Source organism: Leucoraja erinacea, chromosome 5 (assembly GCF_028641065.1).
Source record: "Leucoraja erinacea ecotype New England chromosome 5, Leri_hhj_1, whole genome shotgun sequence".
Taxonomy (NCBI): Eukaryota; Metazoa; Chordata; class Chondrichthyes; order Rajiformes; family Rajidae; genus Leucoraja; species Leucoraja erinaceus.
Genome location: NC_073381.1, coordinates 98,165,287 through 98,191,915, shown reverse-complemented (window position 1 = coordinate 98,191,915; position 26,629 = coordinate 98,165,287). Strand labels below are relative to the sequence as shown.

The 26,629-nt window shown below is 48.9% G+C and overlaps 1 protein-coding gene across 1 annotated transcript in view; it reads right to left on the bottom strand.

Annotated features, from left to right (window-relative positions):
- The window catches only part of daam2 (dishevelled associated activator of morphogenesis 2), a 274,117-nt gene that overhangs the window by 78,496 nt on the left and 168,992 nt on the right, over positions 1-26,629 (bottom strand). Inside the window, 8 exon segments of the mRNA XM_055636342.1 lie at positions 2,546-2,653; positions 5,540-5,794; positions 5,797-5,829; positions 9,537-9,727; positions 12,344-12,402; positions 14,155-14,293; positions 17,703-17,820; positions 21,509-21,575. Coding sequence (XP_055492317.1) covers positions 2,546-2,653; positions 5,540-5,794; positions 5,797-5,829; positions 9,537-9,727; positions 12,344-12,402; positions 14,155-14,293; positions 17,703-17,820; positions 21,509-21,575 — 970 coding nt within the window.

Genomic DNA, 26,629 nt, shown 5'->3' with positions numbered 1-26,629 from the left:
TCTAGTGCTTCTACGCAGCGGCGGTGGAAAGCATCTTGTCCGGGAACATTACCATCTGGTTTGGGAATTGCTGGCGACGTTTAGGACAAGAAGGGTCTGCAACGCGAGTTTCAGTAGGCTGTTCGGCCGAACGCACTATGGGAACTTCACTAACGCCCCCTGAAAGACCAGTCGAAAATATACATCAGGAGGTGCAACTCCAGAGCAAATAAAATCATGGGAGACCCCTTCCACCCCTGCAACGGACTGTTACAGCTGCTACGGTCAGGCAAACGCCTCCGTTGCCATGCGAGTGAGAATTTTGAGGTTGAGAAGGAGTTTTTTCCCAGAGGCAATTCCAGGCACTGTAAACGCCTAAAACCATCTCACCAGGGACTAACTCTACTGAACATTGTTCCTTCCATTATTATATTATTAAAAGAATATGTGTGTTATGATTGTGTTTATATTTGTTTGGTTGTTTTGTTGTTTGTCTTTTGCACAAAAGTCCGCGAGCATTGCCACTTTCATTTCACTTAACATCTGGTATGTGTATGTCTAGTAATTGAAACTTGAAATGACTTGGGTACTGAATAATGGAGTGGACTTGATGGGCATCGAAGTGGCCTAATATCTGCTCCTATCTTCGTAATCTACGATAATGACCTTATGGGTGTGAACTCTCAATTTGCAAGAAGCGACGGCCTTTTGATGCAGGGATCAATTTTTTGCAGCATTGGAAAGGGGAGAGGACGAGTTCTTGGAACGGAAAGAATTTGTGGGGCTTTGGGTGGAAGGCGGGATACTGAAACCGGAATCCCAGAACGTAGCTTTGCCAAGTTAAAGCACTGTACCCGCCTTGCTGGGTTTCCGTAATTCCACATTTACATTTCTCAGCAGCTGTTGCTGGGATTTAAACTCAACCCTTTGGAACGGACATCCAAGTTTCTCCAAGTCAGTAACATTAGCACATTATTAATATGCTCGCCGAGTCAATAAGCTCTCCAATAAATTCAATATCTTTACCCTCACTCTCATACCTTATGGGCCTGTCCCACTCAGGTTTGTTCTTCGGCGACTGTCACAGTCTACAACAACCTACCACCTAGTCGACATCAAGCTACAGCAAGCTGCCGACAACCGGTGACCCATTAGGACGTCCACCTACGACATCCTAGGTCCACCTGCGACAAGCTACCACAAGGTAAGACAATTCAGTTTCCGGTTGACGTAGATTGACGTAGGTAGTCGCCAATGCAATTCACCAAAGTCAGCACTGGCAACAACCTACGTCACCTGGCGACAACCCACGTCAGCACCAACGTCAGGAGAAGACAAGCTACGCTCATTGGCGTCAAACCCACTGTCGCCGAAACGTTTTGAACATTTCAAAATCCAACGGCGACCGGAAAGACGCTACGACTCTTTGGGCGACTTGAGGAGACGACTCACGACCGTACAGGCGACATCCCGGCTACCACGTGGCGACAGCCCAGTCGCCTGTAGTCACCTAAAAAATCGCCAAAGTGGGACAGGGGCATAAATCTCCGTCAAGTTGGTGCAGTCGTGGAAGTTCCCCTTAATTCTGCTTCCAACAGCCTTTCCTATTTTAGATCATAACAATTTGCCGCTTAAATAAAATCCTCCTTAACTCAGCTGATTCATTCTTCCTATTATGTACCATTTCTTCCTATCTGCCTCCCTCGCACCTTAGTTTAGTTTAGTTTAGTCTAGAGATACAGCGTGGAAACAGACCATTCGGACCACCGAAGCATCACCTCTCCATGTTCTCCAGAGATGCTGCCTGACCTGCTGAGTTACTCCAGCACCTGTTACACTCCAGTTCTACATGTTCCCATGTCCGCATCCCTGCCGACCAGCGTACGATCCCCGCACGCTAACACTATCCTTGGGACAAATTGCAATTTTTACCGAATTAACCTACAAACCCGTACGTCTTTGGAGTGTGGGAGGAAAGCGGAGCACCCGGAGAAAACCCACGCAGGTCATGGGGAGAACTTGCAAACTCCGTACAGACAGCACCCGTAGTCAGGATCGAACCCGGGTCTCTTTTAATTTTATTTTTTTTAATTACACAAATACTTTTATTCAGAAAATACAGTATTAACATGATCAAAGGCTGCCTATATTGACAGTTTGCAAACAAACGGTCAACAGATTAATATATCGCCAACTTTAACAATACACTCGACCTCCCGTGGCGACCAGCGTTCACGGAAGGCCTCCAAAGTCCCCGTGGACAGCATGTGTTCCCTCTCCAGGGACACACGCGGGCACGGACGTAGGCCCGGAAAAGGGACATGCAGCCGACACCTGTGCTGCCGTCAACTAGCCGCTGCCTGGACCCGCGAGTGGCCATCTTAGTCTCTGGCGCTGTGAGGCAGCAACCGTACCACTGCGCCACAGATAGAAATGCTCAGGGGATTTGGCCTTGCAAAAGTTCCTGTTTGTATTCAGCCTTTCTTCGCGGTCAAACAAAATTGCCAATACCCGGGCACCACATGCACAATACAGCGTTGAACGCAGGTGGAAAGGGACATCCTACCTGTTGTCGCTGGTACGCAGAGAACATCTTCTCAAAATCCTCCAAGTCCAGGACGGTGAAAGCTCGGAGGTCATCGATCTCGGACCACAACGTGCCACCGATTCTGTTCTGCAAGAGCCAATACCCCCACACTCAGGCTTATTATTGTCACGTGTACCGAGGTTTGATTTGCTCGCTAACCAGTTAATACAAAGATAGACACCAAAAGCCAGAGTAACTCAGCAGGACAGGCAACATCTCTGGAGGGAAGGAAAGGGCAACGTTTCGGGTTGAGACTGAAAAAGGGTCTCGACCCGAAACATCACCCATTCCTTCTATCCAGAGATGCTGCCTGTCCTGCTGAGTTACTCCAGCTTTTTGTGTCTATCTTCGGATTAAACCAACATCTGCAATTCCTTCCTACACAAGCCAGATAACACTATACATGTCAAGAGTCAAGAGTATTTAACTGTCATATGTACCAAAAACAGGACAATGAAATTCTTACTTTCAGCAGCATAACAAGTTTGTTTACAAGGTTCTCATAGAAAACACAATCAACTTAAAAAAACCTAATGAATTAAAAAAACCAAAGTTATTGCAAAAAGCCCAAAGTCCCTAATCTAACAAAGACAGTTGATAGTTTAGTTGGTCTTTGCAGTGTTCAAGAACTGATAGTTGTTTGGGAAGAAGTTGTTCTTGAACCTGGTCCAGAGTGGGAAAGGAGGCATGAGGCAGGTATAGGCAGCTAGGATTGAGTGTATCCCTGGAGGAGTTTCGGGAACTAAGAAGCCAGCTAAAATAGGAGATGAGGAGGGCAAAAACGGATCAGGAGATGCGTATCTCTGGTGGATAGCATAAAGGATAATCCCAAGAGATTTTGCAAGTACATAAAGGGGAAGGGGGTAACCAGAGGGAGAATGGGAATGGTGGTACAGTGCCCTCCATAATGTTTGGTACAAAGACCCATCATTTATTTATTTGCCTCTGTACTCCACAATTTTAGATTTGTATTACAAAAAAAAGCACATGGTTAAAGTCATCTATGAAACACGGTGGTGGGAGTGTTATGGCCTGGGCATGTATGGCTGCTGAAGGTCTTATCTTCATTGATGATACAACTGCCGATGGCAGTAGCATAATGAATTCTGAAGTGTATAGACACATCCTATCTGCTCAAGTTCAAACAAATGCCTCAAAACTCATTGGCCGGCGGTTCATTCTACAGCAAGACAATGATCCCAAACATACCGCTAAAGCAACAAAGGAGTTTTTCAAAGCTTAAAAAATGGTCAGTTCTTGAGTGGCCAAGTCAATCACCCTATCTGAACCCAATTATGCTGAATGCTGAAGAAAACTGAAGAGGACTAGCCCCACAAAACAAGCATAAGCTAAAGATGGCTGCAATACAGGCCTGGCAGAGCATCACCAGAGAAGACACCCAGCAACTGGTGATGTCGATGAATCGCAGACTTCAAGCAGTCATTGCATGCAAAGGACATGCAACAAAATACTAAACATGTCTACTTTCATTTACATGACACTGCTGTGTCCCAAATATTATGGTGCCCTGAAATGGGGCGGCTATGTATAAACACTGCTGTAATTTCTACATGGTGAAACAAAATGTATAAAAATGGCCTTTAATAAAATCTGACAATGTGCACTTTAACCACATGTGATTTATTTTTCTATTACAAATCTCAAATTGTGGAGTAGAGGAGGCAAATAAATAAATGACGGGTCTTTGTCACAAACATTATGGAGGGCACTGTATGTGCTTTCAAGCTTCTGTACCTTACAGACTCCGTACTGACCAAACCAAACAGTGATGCAACCTGGCACAGTGCTTTCCACCAGCTATAGAGGTTTGTAAGAGTCATTGGAGATGCGCTGAGTTTACTCAGACTCCCGAGGAAGAAGAGTCGTTAGTGCGACTTCATGGCTGTGGCTTCAATGTAGTTGGTCCGCCATAGATCGTTACACCAAGGGACTTGAAGTTCTCGATCGTGAGACATGAGTGTTGCACGCATTGTGTTTCTTGCCATGAGGATGCAGGGCCACAGTTTAAGAATAAGGGGTACGCCATTTAGAACGGAGATGAGGAAAAAACTTTTTCACACAGAGAGTTGTGAATGTGTGGAATTCTCTGCCTCAGAAGGCAGTGGAGGCTAATTCTCTAGTTGCTTTCAATAGAGAGTTAGATAGAGCTCTTAAAGATAGCAGAGTTAGGGGACATGGGGAGAAGGCAGGAACGGGATACTGATTGTGGATGATCAGCCATGATCACAGTGAATGGCTCGAAGGGCCGAATGGCCTACTCCTGCACCTCTTGTCTATTGTCTATCATACAGCAAGATGTGCTAATGTGAATAACATTCTGAATCCCAAAACATCTTCTTGTACATCTTCTGAACATACACAAAAAAATGGGTATTACAGTATATAACACCTGTAATGTTTGTGGTAGACAGAAAACGCTGGAGTAACTCAACGGATCAGGCAGCATCTCTGCAGGAAAAGGATGGGTGACATTTCTGGTCAGGATCCTTCTTAGATCAGATTAGAGATACAGCAAGGATCCAAGCCCTTCAGCCCACCAAGACCAAGCTGGCCATCGATCACCCGTTGACATTAGTTCTATGGGATCCCACTTTCTCATTGGCGTGTATGATAATGCAGAACTAGGGTGGAAAAAGTGCTGGAGGAACTCAACAGGTCAGGTAGCATCTGTGGAGAACATGCAGAGGTCACGTTTCGTGTCGGAACCCATCTCTGTAGGTCAGGAGGCAACTCTGGAAAACATGGATAGGTGACGTTTCGGGTCGGGACCCTTCATCGGACTGATCCCATTCTCTGGATGAGTGTGTGTGAGCAGGATTTTGACGGTTGGCTTGGGTTGGGTGGGCTGAATGGCCCGTTTCCCTGCTGTATCTTTTCAATCGGGGTACAACACGCAATGCCCCGGATCAACATGGCTGCCCACGGTGGAGGGTGGGGTCAGGACTTCCTTACCTCTGCCAGCTTGTGCCAGTTGAAGGACTTGAGTGGGTGAGACGGCTGTGGGATGGCCTTCCTTCTCATGCTGCCGGTGGTGAGCAGGCAGGCCGGTGGGGGCATGGGGCAGTTGAAGAAGGGGGGTGCGCCGGGGGGTGGGGGCGGGGGAGGGGGCGGCGGGAAGTCGTACAGCAGCAGGGGGGGGGTGGGCAGGGGGAGGTCGCCCAGGAGCGGGGGAGGGGGAGGGGGGGGGAGGGGGCCGCCGGGGGGGGGGGAGGGGGCAGGGGGAAGGAGAGGCCGAATCCGTTCTGCAACGAGAAGATCACACACAGTCAACATTCGTGAGGAGAGACTTTCTTGCAAAGAGAAGACAAAGCGGGGAGACGCCAGGCGACAGAACAGGGCATAGAACAGCATAGAAAACAAGGAACTGCATGTGCTAGTTCACCAAAGAAAACACAAAGTGATGGAGTAACTCAGCGGGTCAGGCAGCATCTCTGGAGAACATGGATAGCTGCCCCTCCTCCCTTTCTCTATCCCGTATCCTGACCGTACTTGCACCTATTCCTTCCCCCTTCCCCATTAAGGCATAGACAGATTCTTGATTAGTACAGTGATATAAAAACGTCATCCCGGGGATCTAGGTGCTTATAATCCATGGGGCTGTACTTCGTGTTCTGGTGCGGAAAAGGGCAGCCCTTTCCGTTTTCAGAACCGGACTCATAGAAGCCAGACGGGTGTGGGTAAGGCTGCCAACTGTCCCGTATTAGCCGGGACATCCCGTATATTGGGCTAAATTGGTTTGTCCCGTACGGGACCGCCCTTGTCCCGTATTTGACCGCTACTTCTCGGGTCGAGGGGACTGTCGGGTCGGAACGCCGCGTCCGGCCCCGCCTCACCCGTCCCCACGTAGTGCAGCCCATGGAGTGCAGCAGCAGCAGCAGCGCCTCGCCCGTGGCCCCGTCGGTCGGCAGCCCGGCCAGCTGTCCGACCTTCGGACCTTCGCTTACCGACGACACCACCACCCCTCCTTCTCATGGCCGATCATCGGTTCATGCGTTGGACGGGGCGCCGGACTTTACACGCGACGTCGCGCGGCCCGGGCCAGAACTCCTCAGCTGGCCCGCCGGCTGGGCTTTGTGTACAGTCCAGCACCCGGGACAACTCATCATTCACCCAGACACGGCCGAGTCGGTCAGTGTCAGGAATTTGTCCCGTATTTTGACCTTTTGTCCCTTATTTGGGAGTGAGAAAGTTGGGAAGCCTAGGAGTGGTGGAAGGACGTTATTCTAACTGTAGATCTGTGACCAGTTCTGAAAGGAGATAGCAACAAAAAACTGGAGTGACTCAGCGGGTCAGGCAGCATCTCTGGAGAGAAGGAATAGGTGATGTTATGGGTCAAGACCCTTCTACTGACTGAGAGTCGGGGGAAAGGGAAACGAGAGATATAGACGATGATGTAGAGAGCTATAGAACAAATTAATGAAATTTATGCAAAAAAATAACGATTATAAAGGAAACAGGCCATTGTTAGCTGTGAGCTACGTGAAAACGAGTTACAAACAATGAGACTCAACAAGACGACTTTGAAGCTGGTACAACGACACAGGTGGGGGAGGGATGGAGAGAGAGGGAATGCAATGGTTACTTGAGGTTAGAGAAATCAATATTCATATGTAAGTTGCCCAAATAAAACATGAGATGGTCCTACAAGTTCTTCAGGCATCTGTTCTGGGATCTCTTTAGACTTTAGAGATACAGCACGGAACCAGGCCCTTCTGCCCACGGAGTCCGCACCGACCAGCGATCACCCCGCACACTAGTAACATCCTTCGCACTAGGGACAGTTCACAATTGACGGAAGACAATCGATCTACAAGCCGGATGTGGGAGGAAACCGGAGCACCCGGAGAAAACCCACGCAGGTCACGGGGAGAACGTGCAAACTCCGTACATACAGCACCGGTGGCCAGGATCGAACCCTTGGATCGATCTCTGGCGCCGCGAGGCAGCAACACCGCCGCAGCGCCACCGTGCTGCTAGCTCTCATGAGATAGACACAAAATACTGGAGTGACTCAGCGTGTCAGGCAGCATCTGTGGAGAAAATGTGACGTTTCGGGTCGAGACCCATCTTCAGACTGAGAGTGGGGAGAGGGATACTAGAGATATGAAAAGGGACCAACTATAGAATGAAAGGTATACTCTTAGTTTCACTGTTCGTACCCCCTCATTATTACCTCTTCCAAAGCCAACAATGCACCATTGTGGGCTCCACCTTTCCTTGATCATCCTTGCTGACCTTGATTTGTTCTTTTAATACCTTTCATCGTTTTGTTCTTTGTACCTTTTCATACCTCTAGTTTCCCTCTCCCCTCTCAGTCTGAAGAGGGGCCTCGACACAAAACATCACCTATTTGTTTCTCCAGAGATGCTGCTTGACCTTCTGGGTTACTGCTGCATTTTGAGTCTATCCTGTAAGAGATAGCGGCATTGTGGCACAGCGGTAGAGTTGTTGCCTCACAGCACCAGAGACCCGGGTTCGATCCTGACTACGGATGCTGTCTGTATGGAGTTTGTACGTTCTCCCCGTCACTTACCGAATAGTGAAAGGCTTGGATTGAGTGGATGCGGAGGATGTTTCCACTAGTGGGAGAGTCTAGGACCAGAGGCCACAACCTCAGAATTCAAGGACGTTCCTTTAGGAAGGAGATGAGGAGGAATTTCTTTAGTTAAAGGGTGATGAATTCTTTGCCACAGAAGGCTGTGGAGGCCAAGTCAAAGGATATTTCTTAGACAGAGATAGATAGGTTATTGATCAGTACGGGTGTCAGGGGTTATGGGGAAAAAGGCAGGAGAATGGGATTAAGAAGAAAAGATAGATCAGCCATGATTGAATGGCGGAGTAGACTTGATGGACCGAATGGTCTATTTCTGCTCCTAACACTTATGACCTTATGGGCCGGCGTAGAATTTTCTCCGGATGCTCCGGTTTCCACCTACACTCCAAAGACGTGCAGGTTTGTAGGTTAATTGGCTTCTGTAAAATTGTAAATTCTCCCTAGTGTGTGTCGGGCAGTGTTAGTGTGCGGGGATGACTGGTCGGCGCGGACCAGGTGGAATGAAGGGCCTATTTTTGTGCTGTAGCTCCAAACTAAACGAGACTAAACTCAGAGAGAGGGTTTGTGCTGTGGCTCTATAGGGCGCTGGTCAGGCCGCATTTAGAGTATTGTCGGAAATTGTGGGCCCCATATCTTAGGAAGGATGTGCTGGCTCTGGAGAGGGTCCAGAGGAGGTTTACAAGAATGATCCCAGGAATTTGAGGAAGGACATTCTTGCTATAGAGGGAGTGCAGCGTAAGCTTACAAGTTTAATTCCCAGGATGGCGGGACTGTCAAATGCTGAGAGAATGGAGCAGCTGGGCTCGTACACTCTGGAGTTTAGAAGGATGAGAGGGCATCTCATTGAAACGTATAAGATTGTTAAGGGTTTGGACACGCTAGAGGCAGGAAACATGTTCCCGACGTTGAGGGAGTCCTGAACCAGGGGCCATTTAGAACGGAGACGAGGAAACACTTTTTCTCACAGAGAGTGGTGAGTCTGTGGAATTCTCTGCCTCAGAGGGCGGTGGAGGCGGGTTCTCTGGATGCTTTCAAGGGAGAGTTAGATAGGGCTCTTAAAAATAGCGGAGTCAGAGGATATGGGGAGAAGGCAGGAACGGGGTAATGATTGGGGATGATCAGCCATGATCACATTGAAGGACGGTGTTGGCTCGAAGGGCCGAATGGCCTATCCTGCACCTATTGTCTATTGTCTATTGAATGAGTACTTTAGCACACATTGAGTGTTTGACGGCACTGGGCCTGTACTCGCTGGAGTTTAGAAGGTTCAGACTCATTGAAACGTACAGCATAGTGAAAGGCTTGCATGGTGTGGAGCTGGAGAGGACGTTGCCACTGGTGGGAGAGTCTAGGACTAGAGGTCACTTCTATCGATTATGACCTTGTGGCTCTTACCGCCTCCGCCAGGTCATTGAGACGTGCGCTGAGTTCCATCACTTGGTCTCGTGCGTGCCGCAGCTCCACCGACTCCTTCTGGAGCTTGTCCTTCATCTTGTTGAGCGTCCTCATCATGTCGTCCCTCTCCTGCGTCTTGGTCTCGCACTCCCTCTCCTTCCTCTCCAACCTGGCCAACAGTTCCATGTGTTCTGCGAAAGAGAATCACAAAAAGCTACCGTCGGCCCGGGGGGGCAGAGTGCGGGAGGCGGGAGCTCGGGGAGAGTGTCAACGGGGAGCGGCGGTCAACAGGGTGAAAGGGCGCGCCAGACACCTGGGGCCAAACGCAAGCTCAGCAGCTGAGGCAGGATTTGCAGGGTGTGGAGAGGATGTCTCCACTAGTGGGAGGAACAGTCTAGGAATAGAGGTCACAGCCTCAGAATTAAAGGACGTTCCTTTAGGAAGGAGATGAGGAGGTATTTCTTTAGTCAGAGGGTGGTGAACCTGTGGAATTCATTGCCACAGATGGCTGTGGAGGCCAAGTCAGTGGATATTTCTAAGGCAGAGATAGATAGATAGATTCTTGATTAGTGCGGGTGTCAGGGGTTATGGGGTTAGGAGGGAGAGATAGGTCAGCCATGATTGAATGGCAGAGTAGACTTGATGGGCCGAATGGTCTAAATTCTACTCCTATCTTATGATCTGTGGAGGGAAATGGACAGATAACATTTCGGCCCACAGTAGGGGAATCAGATGGAGACACTCAGACTATCTTTGATCGGACTTCACTGAACTTTGTCTTGCATTAAATATCATTCACTTTTTCCCTTTATCATGTATCTGTACATTGTGGATGGCTCCATTGTAACATGCATTGTCTTTCTGCTGATTGGATAGCACGCAACAAAAGCTTTTCACTGTACCTCGGTACGTGACAATAAACTAAATTCAAACTCAGGGGACATAGGTTTAAGGTGAGGGGAGAAAGATTTAACAGGAACCCGAGAGGTAACTTTTTTACACAAAGGGTGGTGGGTGTGTGGAACGAGCTGCCGGATGAGGTAGTTGAGGCTGCGACTATCACAACATTTAAGAGACATTTGGACAAGTACATGGATTGGACAGGTTTAGATCGATATGAGCTAAATGCCTGCAGGTGGGACGAGTGTAGATGGGGAATGTTGGTTGGCATGGGCAAGTTGGGCCGAAGGGCCTGTTTCCGTGCTGTATGACTCTCTGGTAATTAACCTTCAATAACCACAGCCACGATCATAGAGTCATACAGCAGGGAAACAGGCCCTTCGGCCCAACTTATCCATGCTAACCAATATGCCCCATCTACACTAGTTCTCCGGTTTCTTCCCATGCAGGTTTGTAGGTTAAGTGGCTTCTGTAAATTGTCCCTCGTGTGTAAGATAGTGCTAGTGTACGGGTGATCGCTGGTTGGCAGGGACTCGGTGGGCCGAATGGCCCGCTGCCATGCTGTATTCCTAAACTGGACTAATGAGTAACTCCAACACTTTGTGCTTTTGCTCAAGATTCCAGCATCTGGCACACTTTACGTCTCCATCTGATGAAGTTTAGTTTACTTTAGAGACACAGCGCGGAAACAGGCCCTTCAGCCCATCGAGCCCGTGCCGACCGGCGATCACCCTGTACAGGAGCACTATCCTACACACGAGAGATCAAATGGGATGAAGCCGAGTAACCGACAAACCTGGACGTGTTTGGGATGTGGGAGGAAACCGGAGCACCCAGAGGAAACCCACACGGTACAAACTCCATACAGGCGGCACCCGTGGTCAGGATCGAACCCGGATCTCTGGCACTGTGAGGCTGCAACTCTACCGCCCGCCACTGTGCAGCCTCTGATGAAGGATCTCGTCTTTCCTTCCCCTAATATTTACGTGGAGTGTCTTGTGAGCTGATGGGGAAGTAAAATGAGCCAAGAGTTCATGTTCATAAGTGATAGGAGCAGAATTAGGCCATTGGGCCCATCAAGTCTACTCTGCCATTCAATGATGGCTGATCTGTCTCTTCCTCCCAACCCCATTCTCCTGCTTTCTCCCCATAACCTCTGACACCCGTACTAATCAAGAATCTATCAATCCCCACCTTAAAAATTCCCATTGACTTGGCCTCCACAGTCTTCTGTGGCAAAGAATTCCACAGATTCACCACCCTCACCACCATCTGAAATAAATCCTTCCTCATCTTCCTCAACATAGAAAATAGGTGCAGTAGTAGGCCATTCGGCCCTTCGAGCCTGCACCGCCATTCAATATGATCATGGCTGATCATCCAACTCAGTATCCCATACCTGCCTTCTCTCCATACCCCCTGATCCCTTTAGCTACAAGGGCCACATCTAACTCCCTCTTAAATATAGCCAATGAACTGGCCTCGACTACCTTCTGTGGCAGAGAGTTCTAGAGATTCACCACTCTCTGTGTGAAAAAAGTTCTTCTCATCTCAGTTTTAAAGGATTTCCCCCTTATCCTTAAGCTGTGACCCCTTGTCCTGGACTTCCCCAACATCGGGAGCAATCTTCCTGCATCTAGCCTGTCCAGCCCCTTAAGAATTTTGTAAGTTTCTATAAGATCCCCTCTCAGTCTCCTAAATTCTAGAGAGTATAAACCAAGTTTATACTAAAGGCACACCCTTTTATTCTAAGGCTATGCCGTTTGGTCCTAGACTCTCCCACAAGTGGAAACAGCCACCCTATCCTGGCCTTTCACTATTCGGACTTAGGTGGTCTACTAGTTGCATTTGTCACTGGATTAGGATGCCGGAGTTAGATGGGACACCATCCTAGTGAGGTTCCCTACCTTTCCTGAACTTCTCCGCCTGGTCCTTCCACAGCTTAACTTCATTCTCGTTCACCAACCTGAGGGAAATGAAAGAGCAAAACGCAAAAGTGCTGGAGTTAACTCGGCGGCTCAGGCAGCGTCTGTGGACGGTAAATGGACAGGCGGCATTTCGGGGTCTTCAGACTGATGGAGCTGGTTGGAGGAGTGGTGGGGACGAGAGACACAGGGATATGGGAGATATGAAAGGACGAGGGATCAAAAGGGATGAAGTTCAAGGAAAATGGAGAATGGATCATTTCTTCACAGCAGGCGGTGACGAAAGCGAATGGCATGTTGGCCATCATAACAAGACGAGTTGAGTATAGGAGCAAAGAGGTCCTGCAGTTGTACAAGGCCCTAGTGAGACCACACCTGGAGTATTGTGTGCAGTATTGGTCTCCAAATTTGAGAAAGGACATTCTTGCTATTGAGGGAGTGCAGCGTAGGTTCACCAGGTTAATTCCCGGGATGGCGGGACTGTCATATGGTGAAAGAATGGAGCAGCTGGGCTTGTACACTCTGGAATTTAGAAGGATGAGAGGAGATCTTATTGAAACATGTAAGATTATTAAGGGTTTGGACATGCTAGAGGCAGGAAACATGTTCCCGATGTTGGGGGAGTCCAGAACCAGGGGCCACAGTTTTAGAATAAGGGGCAAGCCATTTAGAACGGAGATGAGGAAAAACGTTTTCACCCAGTGACTTGCGAATCTAAGGAATTCTTTGCCTCAGAAGGCAGTGGAGGCCGGTTTTCTGGATGCTTTCAAGAGAGCTAGATAGGTCTCTTAAAGATAGTGGGTCAGGGGTAATGGGGAGAAGGCAGGAACGGGGTACTGATTGTGGATGATCAGCCATGATCACAGTGAATGTCGGTGCTGGCTCGAAGGGCTGAATGGCCTACTTCTGCTCCTATTGTCTATTGTGTATTGTGTATTGTTGGCTAGGGGAAGGTGACACCGAAGCATACAGAGATAACATTTAATCAGGGAGACAGTCAGATTGGTCAGAGAACTGGGAAGGAGGATGGATGGAGAAAGAGGGAAAGCAAGGGCTATCTGAAGTTAGAGAAGTCAATGTTCATACCACTGGGGTGGAAGCTGTCCAAGCGAAATATGAGGTGCTGTTCCTCCAATTTGCGCTGGGCCTCACTCTGACACTGGAGGAGGCCCAGGACAGAAAGTGTGGGAATGGGAGGGGGGAGTTAAAGTGTTTGGCAACCGGGAGATCAGGTAGGTTTATACCTACACAGAACAGCGCAGCACAGGAGCCACATAGAACATGGAACTAGTGTGAACAGGTGATCGAGGGTTAGTGTGGACTTGGTGGGCTGAAGGGCCTGTTTCCGTGCTGTATCGATAAACTAAACTCTAACCAAGTGTTAGTTTAGTTTAGAGATACAGCACGGAAACAGGCCCTTCGGTCCACCGAGTCCGCACCGACCAGCGATCCCCACACATTAGCACTATCCTACACAACTAACCACCAAACATGTACGTCTTTGGAGTGTGGGAGGAAACCGGAGCACCTGAAGAAAACCCACGCAGGTCACGGGGAGAACATACAAACTCCGTATGGACAGGGCCCATAGTCAGGATCGAACCCTGGTCCCTGGCACTGTGAGGCCGCAACTCCACCGCTGCGCCACCGATTAACAATGGTCGGCAAGGATTCGATGGGCCGAAGGGCCTGTTTCCATGATGTATCTCCAAACGACATCTCTACATCTAGAAAGCACAGTGTGGAACGGGACCGGAATTCCCGGCAGGAACGGAGCCTCGGGAGACACTCACATGCGGATGATGTTCCTGACATTGAAGTTCTCCAGCGGCGCGACGTCAGGGTCTTCCCCCTTCTCATCCTGCAGCACGATCTGCTGTAGTATCCTGTCGAGGAGCTGCCAGTGCTGGCTGTTGGTTCCGTTCCTCTTCCCTGTGGGAGGAGGGTGGGGACAGCGGTCAGGGACATCCGCACACCCTCCCCCACCCTCCCCCATAGAGTCATAGTGATACATTGTGGAAACAGGCCCTTCGGCCCAACATGCCCACAACGGCCAACAATGTCCCAGCTACACCAGTCCCACATGCCTGTGTTTGGTCCATATCCCTCCAAACCTGTCCTATCCATGTACCTGTCTAGCTGTTTCTATAAAGTCAACAAAGTCCTATCAAAAATAGTCCAAGGGTCACCATTGAGGTGCATAGAGGTTCTAAGTGTCCCTTTAAATGGTGTTACAGTCCCAGCCTCAACCTCCTCCTCTGGCAGCTTGTTCCATACACCCACCTATACTCAACTCCTCTTGTTATGAAGGCCAACGTGCCATTTGCGCAAAAAAGTTACCCCTCAGATTCCTATTAAATCTTTTGCCCTTCACCGTGAACCTATGTCCTCTGGTCCTCGATTGGGCAAGAGACTCTGTGCATCTACCCGATCTACTCCTCTCATGATTTTGTACACCTTTATAAGATCGCCCTTCACCCTCCTGCGCTCCAAGCCTGCGGCTGATCTAATCTCAGACCTCGGCTCATCCTCTGCCAGTTTCCACACAGCCCTCCATTGGGGAGAACATGCAAACTCCGCGCGGAGAATGTGCAAACTCCACTCCCCTTGCTTGTGGGCTCAGTGGTGTGTTCTGTACATTCTGTACTAACCAGGAGATTGTGTGGTGATAGTGTTGCTGATCTGTGCGTAAAAAAAAGTATTTGACTGTTCCTCGGTACCAGTGACAGTGAAGAGACCATCAGCACCCGAGGTCAGGATTGAACCCGTGTCCCTGGTGCTTTAAGGAGTGGCCTCATCAGCCCACCAAGATCGCTCAAAATTGGATCTCCCTCCCCTTACATCACCCTTGATGATCACATCTCCACAAACCTCAGAGGTGGGAAGTTCCAGGGATGGTACCCACACAAGACAATCGAAGACTGCCCAACCTCTCCCTGTAGCTAGTCCCACCTAATCCAGGCAGCATTCTGGTGAACCTTCTCCGCACCCTCTCCAAAGCCTCCGCACCCCACCAGTCATGGGGCGACCAGAACTGCAGGCGATACTCCAAACGTGGCCTGACCAACGTATTGTAACCAACGGCCTAACCAGTCTGAAGAAGGGCCTCGACCCGAAACGTCACCCATTCCTCCCCGCCTGTCCCCGCTGATTTACTTCAGCATTTTGTGACCATCTTTGGTGTAAACCAGCATCTGTAGGTCCTTCCCACACTGGTTGGTGAGGCAGGTCTATCAATGCCTTACAAAGCTCCATCATGACTTTCTGACTTATACTCAAGGCCCCTAACCAAATAAGGCAAGCATACCGTCCATATGCTTTCATTCCAACATTGTCTACTTCTGATAGGTCTCCTCTCAACCTGTAACGCTCCGGAGAAAACAATTTACGTTTAACCACCCTCTCCCTGTAGCTAATACCTTCCAATCCAGGCAGCGTTCTGTCCGCTAGAAACATAGAAACATAGGTGCAGGAGTAGGCCCTTCGAGCCTGCACCGCCATTCAATATGAACATGGCTGATCATCCAACTCAGTATCCTGTACCTGCCTTCTCTCCATACCTCCTGATCCCTTTAGCCACAAGGGTCACATCTAACTCCCTCTTAAATATAGCAACTCACTCTTAAATATAGCAGACTACATGTTATCATAAGTTCATAAGAGATAGAAGCCATTCGGCCCATCAAGTCTACTCCAACATTCACTCATGACTGATCTACCTCTCCCACCTAACCCCACTCTCCTGCCTTCTCCCCATAACCCCTGACACCTGTACTAATCAAAGATCTATTGGGCCTGAGCCACTTCAGGCGATTGTTTAGGCGACTGCCAGCGATTAAGACAATGGAATTCACCGAAGTCAGCACCAGCGACAATCTACGTCACCTGGCGATAAACCTACGACAACACCTACGACAACCTATGACAACCTACCACAACCCATGACACCCTACGACAGCCCAAATTGTCGCCACTGTCTCCGAAAAAGTTTCAACCTGTTGGAGATTTTCTGCCAGTCGCCTGTAGATGCCTAAAAAAATCACCCAAGTGGGTCAGGCCCATATCTATCTCTGCCTTAAAAATATCCATTCACTTAGCCTCCACAGCCTACTGTGGCAAAGAATTCCACAGATTCTCCAACCTCTGACTAAAGAAATTCCTCCTCATCTCCTTCCCGAATGAACGATCTTTAATTATAGAAACATAGAAACATAGAAATTAGGTGCAGGAGTAGGCCATTCGGCCCTTCGAGCCTGCACCGCCATTCAATATGATCATGGCTGATCATCCAACTCAGTATCCCATACCTGCCTTCTCTCCATACCCCCTGATCCCTTTAGCTACAAGGGCCACATCTAACTCCCTCTTAAATATAGCCAATGAACTGGCCTAAACTACCCTCTGTGGCAGAGAGTTCCAGAGATTCACCACTCTCTGTGTGAAAAAAAGTTCTTCTCATCTCGGTTTTAAAGGATTTCCCCCTTATCCTTAAGCTGTGACCCCTTGTCCTGGACTTCCCTAACATCGGGAACAATCTTCCTGCATCTAGCCTGTCCAACCCCTTAAGAATTTTGTAAGTTTCTATAAGATCCCCTCTCAATCTCCTAAATTCTAGCGAGTATAAACCAAGTCTATCCAGTCTTTCTTCATAAGACAGTCCTGACATCCCAGGAATCAGTCTGGTGAACCGTCTCTGCACTCCCTCTATGGCAATAATGTCCTTCCTCAGACTTGGAGACCAAAACTGTACGCAATACTCCAGGTGTGGTCTCACCAAGACCCTGTACAACTGTAGTAGAACCTCCCTGCTCCTATACTCAAATCGTTTTGCAATGAGAGCTAACATACCATTCGCTTTCTTTACTGCCTGCTGCACCTGCATGCCTACCTTCAATGACTGGTGTACCATGACACCCAGGTCTCGCTGCATCTCCCCCTTTCCCAATCGGCCACCATTTAGATAATAGTCTGCTTTCCCGTTTTTGCCACCAAAATGGATAACCTCACATTTATCCACATTATACTGCATCTGCCAAACATTTGCCCACTCACCCAGCCTATCCAAGTCACCTTGCAGTCTCCTAGCATCCTCCTCACAGCTAACACTGCCCCCCAGCTTAGTGTAATCCGCAAACTTGGAGATATTGCCTTCAATTCCCTCATCCAGATCATTAATATATATTGTAAATAGTTGGGGTCCCAGCACTGAGCCTTGCGGTACCCCACTAGTCACTGCCTGCCATTGTGAAAAGGCCTCGTTTACTCCTACTCTTTGCTTCCTGTCATCAGGAGCCAGGGAGTATAACAATGGAAGGGGAAGACAACGGAGAACTCTGCTTACAGGGCATCTGCAGGCAATGCTGGAGCACTGAAACCAGGTGTGGGTAGGCGTCCGTGTGACTCAGCTTCTTCCGGATTAGGTCAAACATCTGACTCGTGCTCCTGGTGTCGATGTGGACCTGAAATGGAGAGAGCACGGGTTGCATTCTCACTGGATAGCGAGGAAGGATTGTCAATGGACACAGCATTCTCACACAAGAAGGATACCAAGCCGCCTAAAGGGCCTGTCCCACTTTCCCGAGTTACTCACAATTTCTCCCGAGACTCCCGAGAATTCTCCCAAGCTTCAAACTCGGAGAATGTCCGTAGCGAGTCCGTAGAAGGCCGTAGGAGTCCGTAGATATTTAGCAGTGGCTCGTAATGCCAGCCGTAGGTACCCGGTGCATCAGGAAAGTCGGGACGTTTTTTCAACATGTTGAAACATGTCCACGAGTAAAAAATATAGCCCTGAGTACCCACGGCTGGCTATTACCGTAATTAACCTAGTTTGAATGAAGGAGAAAACTGGGGCGAATTCGTGAGTAACTCGGGAAAGTGGGAAAGGGGCTTAACGCACTCCCAGGCTGAAGAAGCACCCGGTACAGATGGGGGGGGTGTGGAGGGAGGTGGGGGGGGGGGGGGGGGGGGGGGGGGAGATCTCCCTGTCAGTCTGCTCCTGGGCCCGCCAAGATGGCCATTGGCGGGTCCAGGCAGTCGATGGTTGCACCGGGGTCGGCTGCCTGCCCATTTTCTGGGCCTACATCCGTGGAGAGGGAACAGACAGTGTCCATGGGGACTCTTGGGGCCTTCCGTGAACGCTGGTCACCGCGGGAGACCGAGTGGATTCCTGATGAGGATGATGTTATTTTACAATTGATGACTGTTGTTTAGTAAACTGCCACAGAGGCAGTCTTGATCATGTTGGCCTTTTGAATGTGTGTTTTTGTTTTCTGAATAAAAGTATTTGTATAATATTTTTTTTTTTTTTTAAAGTCTGAAGAAGGGTCTCGACCCGAAACGTCGTCCATTCCTTCTCTCCAGAGATGCTGCCTGTCCCGCTGAGTTACTCCAGCTTTTTGTGCCCATCTTCGGTGTAAACCAGCATCTGCAGTTCCTTCCTACACACTAAAGGCAATGGTGGAAACACTAGAGACGGCAGATGCTGGAATCGGGAACATAAAAGACAAAATGCTGCAGTAACTCAGCTGGTCAGGCAGCATCTGTGGACGGACTTCCTTCTGGGAGGTGACTCTGGCCAACCAAGGCCGCCGCAGCCAGACATGGGTCTCCATTCCATGGAGCGCAGGAGGATGTGGGGGGATCTTGTAGAGGTGGACAAAATCATGAGAGAAATAGATCGGGTAGACGCACAGAGTCTCTTGCCCAGAGTAAGGGAATCGAGGACCAGAGGACATAGGTTCAAGGTGAATGGGAAAAGATTTAATAGGAATCCGAGGGGTAACTTTTTCACACAGAGGGTGGTGGGTGTATGGAACAAGCTGCCAGAGGAGGTAGTTGAGGCTGGGACTATCCCATCGTTTAAGAAACAGTTGGACAGGTACATGGATAGGACATGTTTGGAGGTATATGGACCAAGTATGGGCAGGTGGGACTAGTGTAGCTGGGACATTGTTGGCCGGTGTGGGCAAGTTGGGCTGAAGGGTCTGTTTCCACACTGTATCACTCTATGACTCTAAAAACAGCTTTCTTTCCACGAGCAGTAGCTCTGCTCAACAGACAAAAGTCTGTAGCCTCTTTTTACTCTGGGATTTTACTTTTAATGTTTAAATTATAAAGGTTTATTTTTAATAGTCTGTTGTGTATCGTGTTTTCATCCTTTTGCGATCAAAGTGTGTGTACATACTTGGCAAATAAAAATGTTTATTCATTTTTATTCATTCATAGAGAAAGAAAGAACTGCAGATGCTGGTTGAAACATAAAAGGACACAAAGTCCAGCATCTCTGGAGAACATGGATAGGTGACGTTTCGGGTACGAAGAAGGGACGCGACCTGAAACATTTCCAGAGATGCTGCCTGACCTGCTGAGTTACTCCAGCACTTTGTGCCATTCTGCGGATGGAAAGGTCAGGCGATGTTTCGGGTCCCGTTTCTGTCCAATGTTATTCTGGGGTATTGCATGCAATCTGGAGTTATGCGTGCATATGAGGAGTACTGCATGCAATTCTGGTCGCCCCTAACACAAGGAGGATGTGGTGGCTTTGGAGAGGGTGCATGAGGAGGTTTACCAGAATGATACCTGCTATTAGCTAAAGGGAGAGTTTGGCAGACTTGGATTGTTTGATTTGGAACTTTGGAGTTTAAGGGGAGACCTAATAAAAGTGTGTACAATGCTGAGAGACATAGATAAGGTAGACAGTCAGAACCTTTTCCCAGGGTGGAAATATCAAATACGGGAGGGCGCAGCTTTAAGATTTGAGGTGCAACGTTTAAAGGAGATTAGACGACCCGTTGGGTCCCCTTTGTGACGCTAGTCAAGTACTCACGGAAGTATTAGATCAAAATGAAGATCTGAAAATACCGGACCCGGCAACTCTCCCCCAACCACGCAGGCGCGGCTGACGGGCCCAGCAAGTGGGGGTGCACCGTGCAGGCGTGAGTGCCATGTTTGAAACTTGTCCCGTTCACAATATAAAGTTCATCAAAGTTTATTAAGTGAATTACTTTGTAAAATATAACAAAACTTGATACTGCACACTGCAGGCGAATGGTGAGTAAGGCGCCCCAAAATTGCTGCGCTATCGTGTACCATTTTGGCTGTATTTCAGGAACATACATACACCATGAGACTTTTAGTTATGTATACTAGACATTGGGTCACCGTTGTGATGACAGTCAAGTACACACGGAAGTATTAGATCAAAATGTCGATCTGAAAATGGGTTACAGAGGGTAGTGGGTGCCTGGAACATGCAGGAGGCAGATACGATATTGGTGTTTAAGAGACTTTTGGATAGGCACAATGATAAGCAGGGAACATCGGCATATGGATTATGTGCGGGCAGGTAAGGGTTGGTATCGGCATCGTGTTCGTTACGGACCTTGTGGGACAAGGAGCCTGAGCTTTCTATGTTCCACCTGTGAGGGAAATGGACAGTCAACATTTCGGGTCAAGACCCTTCATGTGGTCTGGACTTCATCTTGTACCGTGACATATTTTATCTCCTCAGAAGATCTTCACTCCACTGCCTTCAACCTGGTGGTTCCACCGACCCTGTACAGCCCTTATCAATCTCCTGTACAAAGCAGTCCAGCTGAAGGCAGACACAAAATGCTGGAGTAACTTAGCGGGACAGGCAGCATCTCTGGAGAGAAGGAGCGGGTGACGTTTCGGGTCGAGACCCTTCTTCAGACCAGTCCAGATGATGGTCTCGGCACGAAACGTTCTTTGTCCATCTCCCACCACATATGGAAAGGGGCAGCCCGGTGGCGCAGCGGTAGAGTTGCTGCCACACAGTGAATGCAGCGCCAGAGAACCGGGTTCCATCCCCGCTACGGGTGCTGTCTGTACGGAGTTTGCACGTTCTCCCCGTGACCTCGTGGGTTTCCACCGAGATCCTCGGTTTCCTCCCACACTCCAAAGACGTGCAGGTTTGTAGGTTAATTGGCTTTGGTAAAAATTGTTAATTGTCCCTGGTGTGTGTAGAATGGTGCATGTGTGCTGGGATCGCTGGTCGGAACCGACTCGATGGCTGAAGGGCCCGTTTCCGCGCCGTATCTCTAAACATAAACAAACCCTTCACGTGATGGTATCTTCCGGAGCCAAAGATATTTGACCCCAAAGCTGAATTATTGGTTTGTCACTTACCATGTCTAGTCGTTTTGCCAGTTCATTCTCATCCTCATTTCTGACCATCTCAAAGAAGTCTAAGTGCCTGAATACAAAGGGAACAAACAAAATGGTCAGACTTCATGCCTACCCTCAACCAACCTTCCCTCAGCCAAACTCTTGCAGACTCTGATCGTGCTGGAGTAACTCAGCGGGTCAGGCAGCAACTGTAGAGAACATGGATAGGTGACGTTTCACACAGTGCTGGAGTAACAGCGGGTGCTGGAGTAACTCAGGGGACAGGCAGTATCCTTGGAGAGAAGGAACGGGCGACATTTCAGCTCGAGACCCTTCTTCAGTCTTGACCCGAAACGTCACCCATTCCTTCTCTCCAGAGATGCTGCCCATCCCGCTGAGTTACTCCAGTTTCTTGTGTCAATCTTCGATTTAAAACCAGTTTAAATCTGCAGATCATTCCTACAGCATAATCAAGGACCCTTCTTCAGACTGAGAGTCAGGGGAGAGAGGGACATAGAGATAAGGTCGGGTAAGGTGTGAAAAGGAGACATCAAAGGGGACAAAGCTCAAGGAAAATGTAGCATAGATCATTGTTAGCTAGGGGAAGGTGACAACGAAGCAAACAGAGATAACATTTAATCAAGGGGACAGTCAGACTAGTTGGAGAATAACAAGGTCAACAAAATAGAGAGAGTACAGAGGAGATTTACTAGAATGTTGCCTGGATTTCAGCAACTAAGTTACAGAGAAAGGTTGAACAAGTTAGGGCTTTATTCTTTGGAGCGCAGAAGGTTAAGGGGGGACTTGATAGAGGTGTTTAAAATGATGAGAGGGATAGACAGAGTTGACGTGGATAAGCTTTTCCCACTGAGAGGAGGGAAGATGCAAACAAGGGGACATGACTTGAGAATTAAGGGACAGAAGTTTAGGGGTAACATGAGGGGGAACTTCTTTACTCAGAGAGTGGTGGCTGTGTGGAATGAGCTTCCAGTGAAGGTGGTGGAGGCAGGTTCATTTTTATCATTTAAAAATAAATTGGATAGTTATATGGACGAGAAAGGAATGGAGGGTTATGGTCTGAGCGCAGGTATATGGGACTAGGGGAGAATACGTGTTCGGCACGGACTAGAAGGGTCGAGATGGCCTGTTTCCGTGCTGTAATTGTTATATGGTTATATGGTTATAAGGTGGAGGGATGGAGAGAGAGGGAGAGCAAGGGTTACTTGAAGTTAGAGAAGTCAATGTTCATTCCGCTAGGGTGTAAGCTGCCCAAGCGAAATATGAGGTGCTGAGGTGAACATATATATATTCGATGCCTCTCATAATTTTATATTAGCCCTCAAGGTCTGTGCCAAACATGATGGCGTTTAACTAATCTCCTACCTGCCGACACATGAACCATGTCCCTCCATATACATCTAAAAAACACCTAAATCGTATCTGCCTCCACCACCACCCATCACCATCTATGTAACAAAACTTGTCCTGCACATGCCCTTTAAACTTTGCCCCTCTCACCTTAAAGCTACCCCCTCCAGTCTTTGATATTTCCACAGTGGGGAAAAAAAGTGTTGACTGTCCACCTTGTCTTTGCCTCACATCTTTTTATATATTTCTATCATGTATCTCCTCAACCTCTAGGGCGCCCCTGAGAAAATTATCCAAGCTTGTTCCGAACTTTTTTGTGTGTTTATTGTGTCTATGAGTACAGGCTGAACACTGGGCGGCACAGTGGAGCAGCGGTAGAGTTGCCGCCTAACAGCGCTTACAGCGCCGGAGACCCGGGTTCGCCGGAGACCCGGGTTCAATCCTGAGTACGGGTGCTGTCTCTACGGAGTTTGTACATTCTCCTATGGGTTTCCTTAATCAGTATCAATGAGATCTTCGGTTTCCTCCCACACTCCAAAGACGTACAGGTTTGTAGATTAATCAGTATCAATGTAAAAACTGCCTATATCTTGTCCGTGCCGACCAGCGATCCCCACACATTAGCACTACCCTACACACACTAGGGACAATATTTATGTAGTCGGATGAACCAACATGTATCTGTGCTGCCATTATTCTGGTGGGGGCAGATTGGAATTGACAGCAAACAGTAGACTTCTGTAGTGCCTCTCCATGTCGGAGAAAGGTGGCACAGTGGCACAGCTTCACGGGTGGAAGAGTGGTATACAAGAGTGGAGCGAACGTATGGGATGACAGTCGAAACTCCTCTGGGACCGGCAGGCAAAGAGCCCCCACACTCTGAGGCCATCTTGGTAACAAATGAACAAACAAAATGGCCGCATAGCAGAAGCGTCCACGTCGCAGGGGGGAGGGCTGGAAACTGGAAGTATCCCGAGTTAATTCTGCTACCACCATCATCTATTGCGACAAGTGATGGCTCCCACTGACTGTCGCCGGAAGCTTGGGTCCTTTTCAAGGACGGACGATGACAGCGAGGTCAACATTTGTAACAAGATGGACACGGAAAGAAGAAGAATAAACAAAATGTAGACGTGATAAAAGAACTGGAGCTAGCAGCTGGAGAAGGGCGGAACGCTGGCGCAGCGGTAGAGTTGCTGCCTCGCAGCACCAGAGACCCGGGTTTGATCCTGACTACGGATGCTGTCTGGATGGAGTTTGTACATTATTCCATCATCCGGTTGGTGGCGCGACAGTGTTGCAGCTACAGCCTGTCTGTCTTTTTTTATTGTTTTTGTCTAGTTAAATGTAGTTGTTGTGCTTTTTTTATATACTGTTTTTAACTGTGTATATATGTGTGGGGAGGAGGGGGAAACTTAAAAAAAATCTCTTCCCTGCACGGGAGACCCGACCTTTTCCCTGTCGGGTCTCCATTGTCATTGGGGCCTAGCACCGTGGAGCGGCCTCCAGCTGGAATGACCTGGGGGCTCCAGTCGGGGAGCCTGCGGACCTACCATCATTGGGCTGGCCGGCATCGGAGCGTGGGGAGCGGTGGTGGCTCGCTACTGCGGCCCGACTACAGACCTCAGAGGCTCCAGCAACGCAGCCGCAGCTTCTGTGGACCGTCGGGGTATCGGGAGCTCCCGCAACGCAACTTCTCCAGCCAGTGTCGCGGGGTTGGAACGACCCGGAGCGGGGCCGTGCATCGCCCGGTGCGGCTTTAATGGCCGCGGGACATTCCAACGCCCGCCGGGGCTTCAACTTCGTGGCATTTAGCCCTGGAGCGGGGCCTTACATCGCCCGGCGCGGCCTAAAATGGTCGTGGGACTTACCATCGCCCGCCTGGGGCTTCAACATCGGGAGAAAAATGGTGCAGGGGAGAGAAAAGACTTTGCCTTCCATCACAGTGAGGAGGAGATTCACTGGATGTTTCTGTAAATTGAATTGTGTGTATGTCTTGTAGGAATTGTCTTTGTTGTATGGCTGTGCAAACGGAGTTTGGTTTGAGCCTCACTGAGGTTCAAAAACAATAAATATTGTACATTGTATTGTATTGACCATGTGGGTTTTCTCCGGATGCTCCAGTTACCTCCCACACTCCAAAGACGTGCAGGTTTGTAGGTTAAGTGCCTTCGTTAAATTGTCCCCAGTGCGTAGGATGGTGTTAGTATATGCGGTGATCGCTGGTCGGCGCGGACTCGGTGGGCCGAAGGGCCTGTTTCCGCGCTGTCCCTACACACTAGGGATAATTTATGGGATTGGAAGATTGCAACCTTCATGTGGTCCGCCCTGTTTCGACTAATGCAATCAACTCGACGTGCACAAACGGAAGATCAAATAGAACAAGTTGTCCAACAACTTTAGGCTGTGAACGCCACACGAAAGAAGAAGAAGGGACAAATTACGGATTTTTTTTTACTGAAGCCAATCAACCGATGAACCTGCACGCCTTTGGGGTGCGGAAGGAAACCGAAGCACTCGGAGAAAATCCACGCGGGTCACGGGGAGAACGCACAAATTCCGTACAGACGGTACCTTAGTTAGGGATGGAACCCGGGTCTCTGGCGCTGTGAGGCAGCAACTCTACCATTGCGCCACCGTGCCGCCATAATGTAAAGTCAAGTGGCTGAGGGATTTCGGAGACAGCAGCCAAGGTTTGGCGTGAAAAACAGAAAATGCTGGAAACACTTAGAACCATGCGTGGAAACAGAAACAAAGTTAGTGTTTCAGGTCGTCAGAACTCGAGTGGAGAGAAAACAAACTTACTTGTGTTCTGTTTTTATTTCTGATTTCCAGCAATTTTGGTTATGTTTGCATTTTCAAGCTCTTGGTTTACTTTGGGTACAGGAGTCGCTCGGTGTCAAAGGGGGCCCTTTCACTACCGCACCTGCGCCAGCCCTTTGAAAGGGTTGTCCAAATATTGCCACCCCTTCCCCCCCCCCTCAGCACATCCTTATTTTCAAATATTTTCCTGCGCAAATATTTATCCATTTCCTTTTGAAATACCGAAGCTGCTTCCACTGCCACTGCCACTGCCAGGTGGCGCAGTGGTAGAGTTGCTGCCTTACAGTGCCAGAGACCCGGGTTCCATCCTGACTACGGATGCTGTCTGTACGGAGTTTGCACGTTCTCCCCGTGACCTGCGTGGGTTTTCCCCGGGTGCTCCGGTTTCCTCCCACACCCCAAAGGCGTGTGGGTTTGTAGGTTAATTGGCTTGGTATAAGTGTATAATGAACGCTAGTAGGATAGTGCTAGTGTACGGAATAATCGCTGGTCGGTGCGGACTAGGTGGGCTGAAGGGACTGTTTCCGCGTTGTATCTCTAAGCTAAACAAAACTAAGCCTTTGCAGGCAATGTTCTTTAAGACTACAATACCTTGCTGTGCATATAAAATCCTCCCCATCTCCAACTGTTACTATAGGTCTAAACATCCACCCCAGCATAGTAAACAGTTCCACAAATGCATTATATACGTACGCACGCTATCAGGCAATTGAACCACCCTCTTACCAACCAGAGAGCGGTCCTGACTTAAAGCCCTGTCCCACTGTACGAATTTACCCAAGAGCCCTCCCGAGTTTAAAAAACATCAAACTCGTGGTAAGCACGGAGAATGTACGTAGTTGGTACGTCGGAGCTTGGGGATTTCTCTATAGCGGCTTGTAACGCTAACGCAGGTACTTGGGAAACGCGGTAAGCTCGGGAAGACTCGTAAAGAATTTTCAACATGTTGAA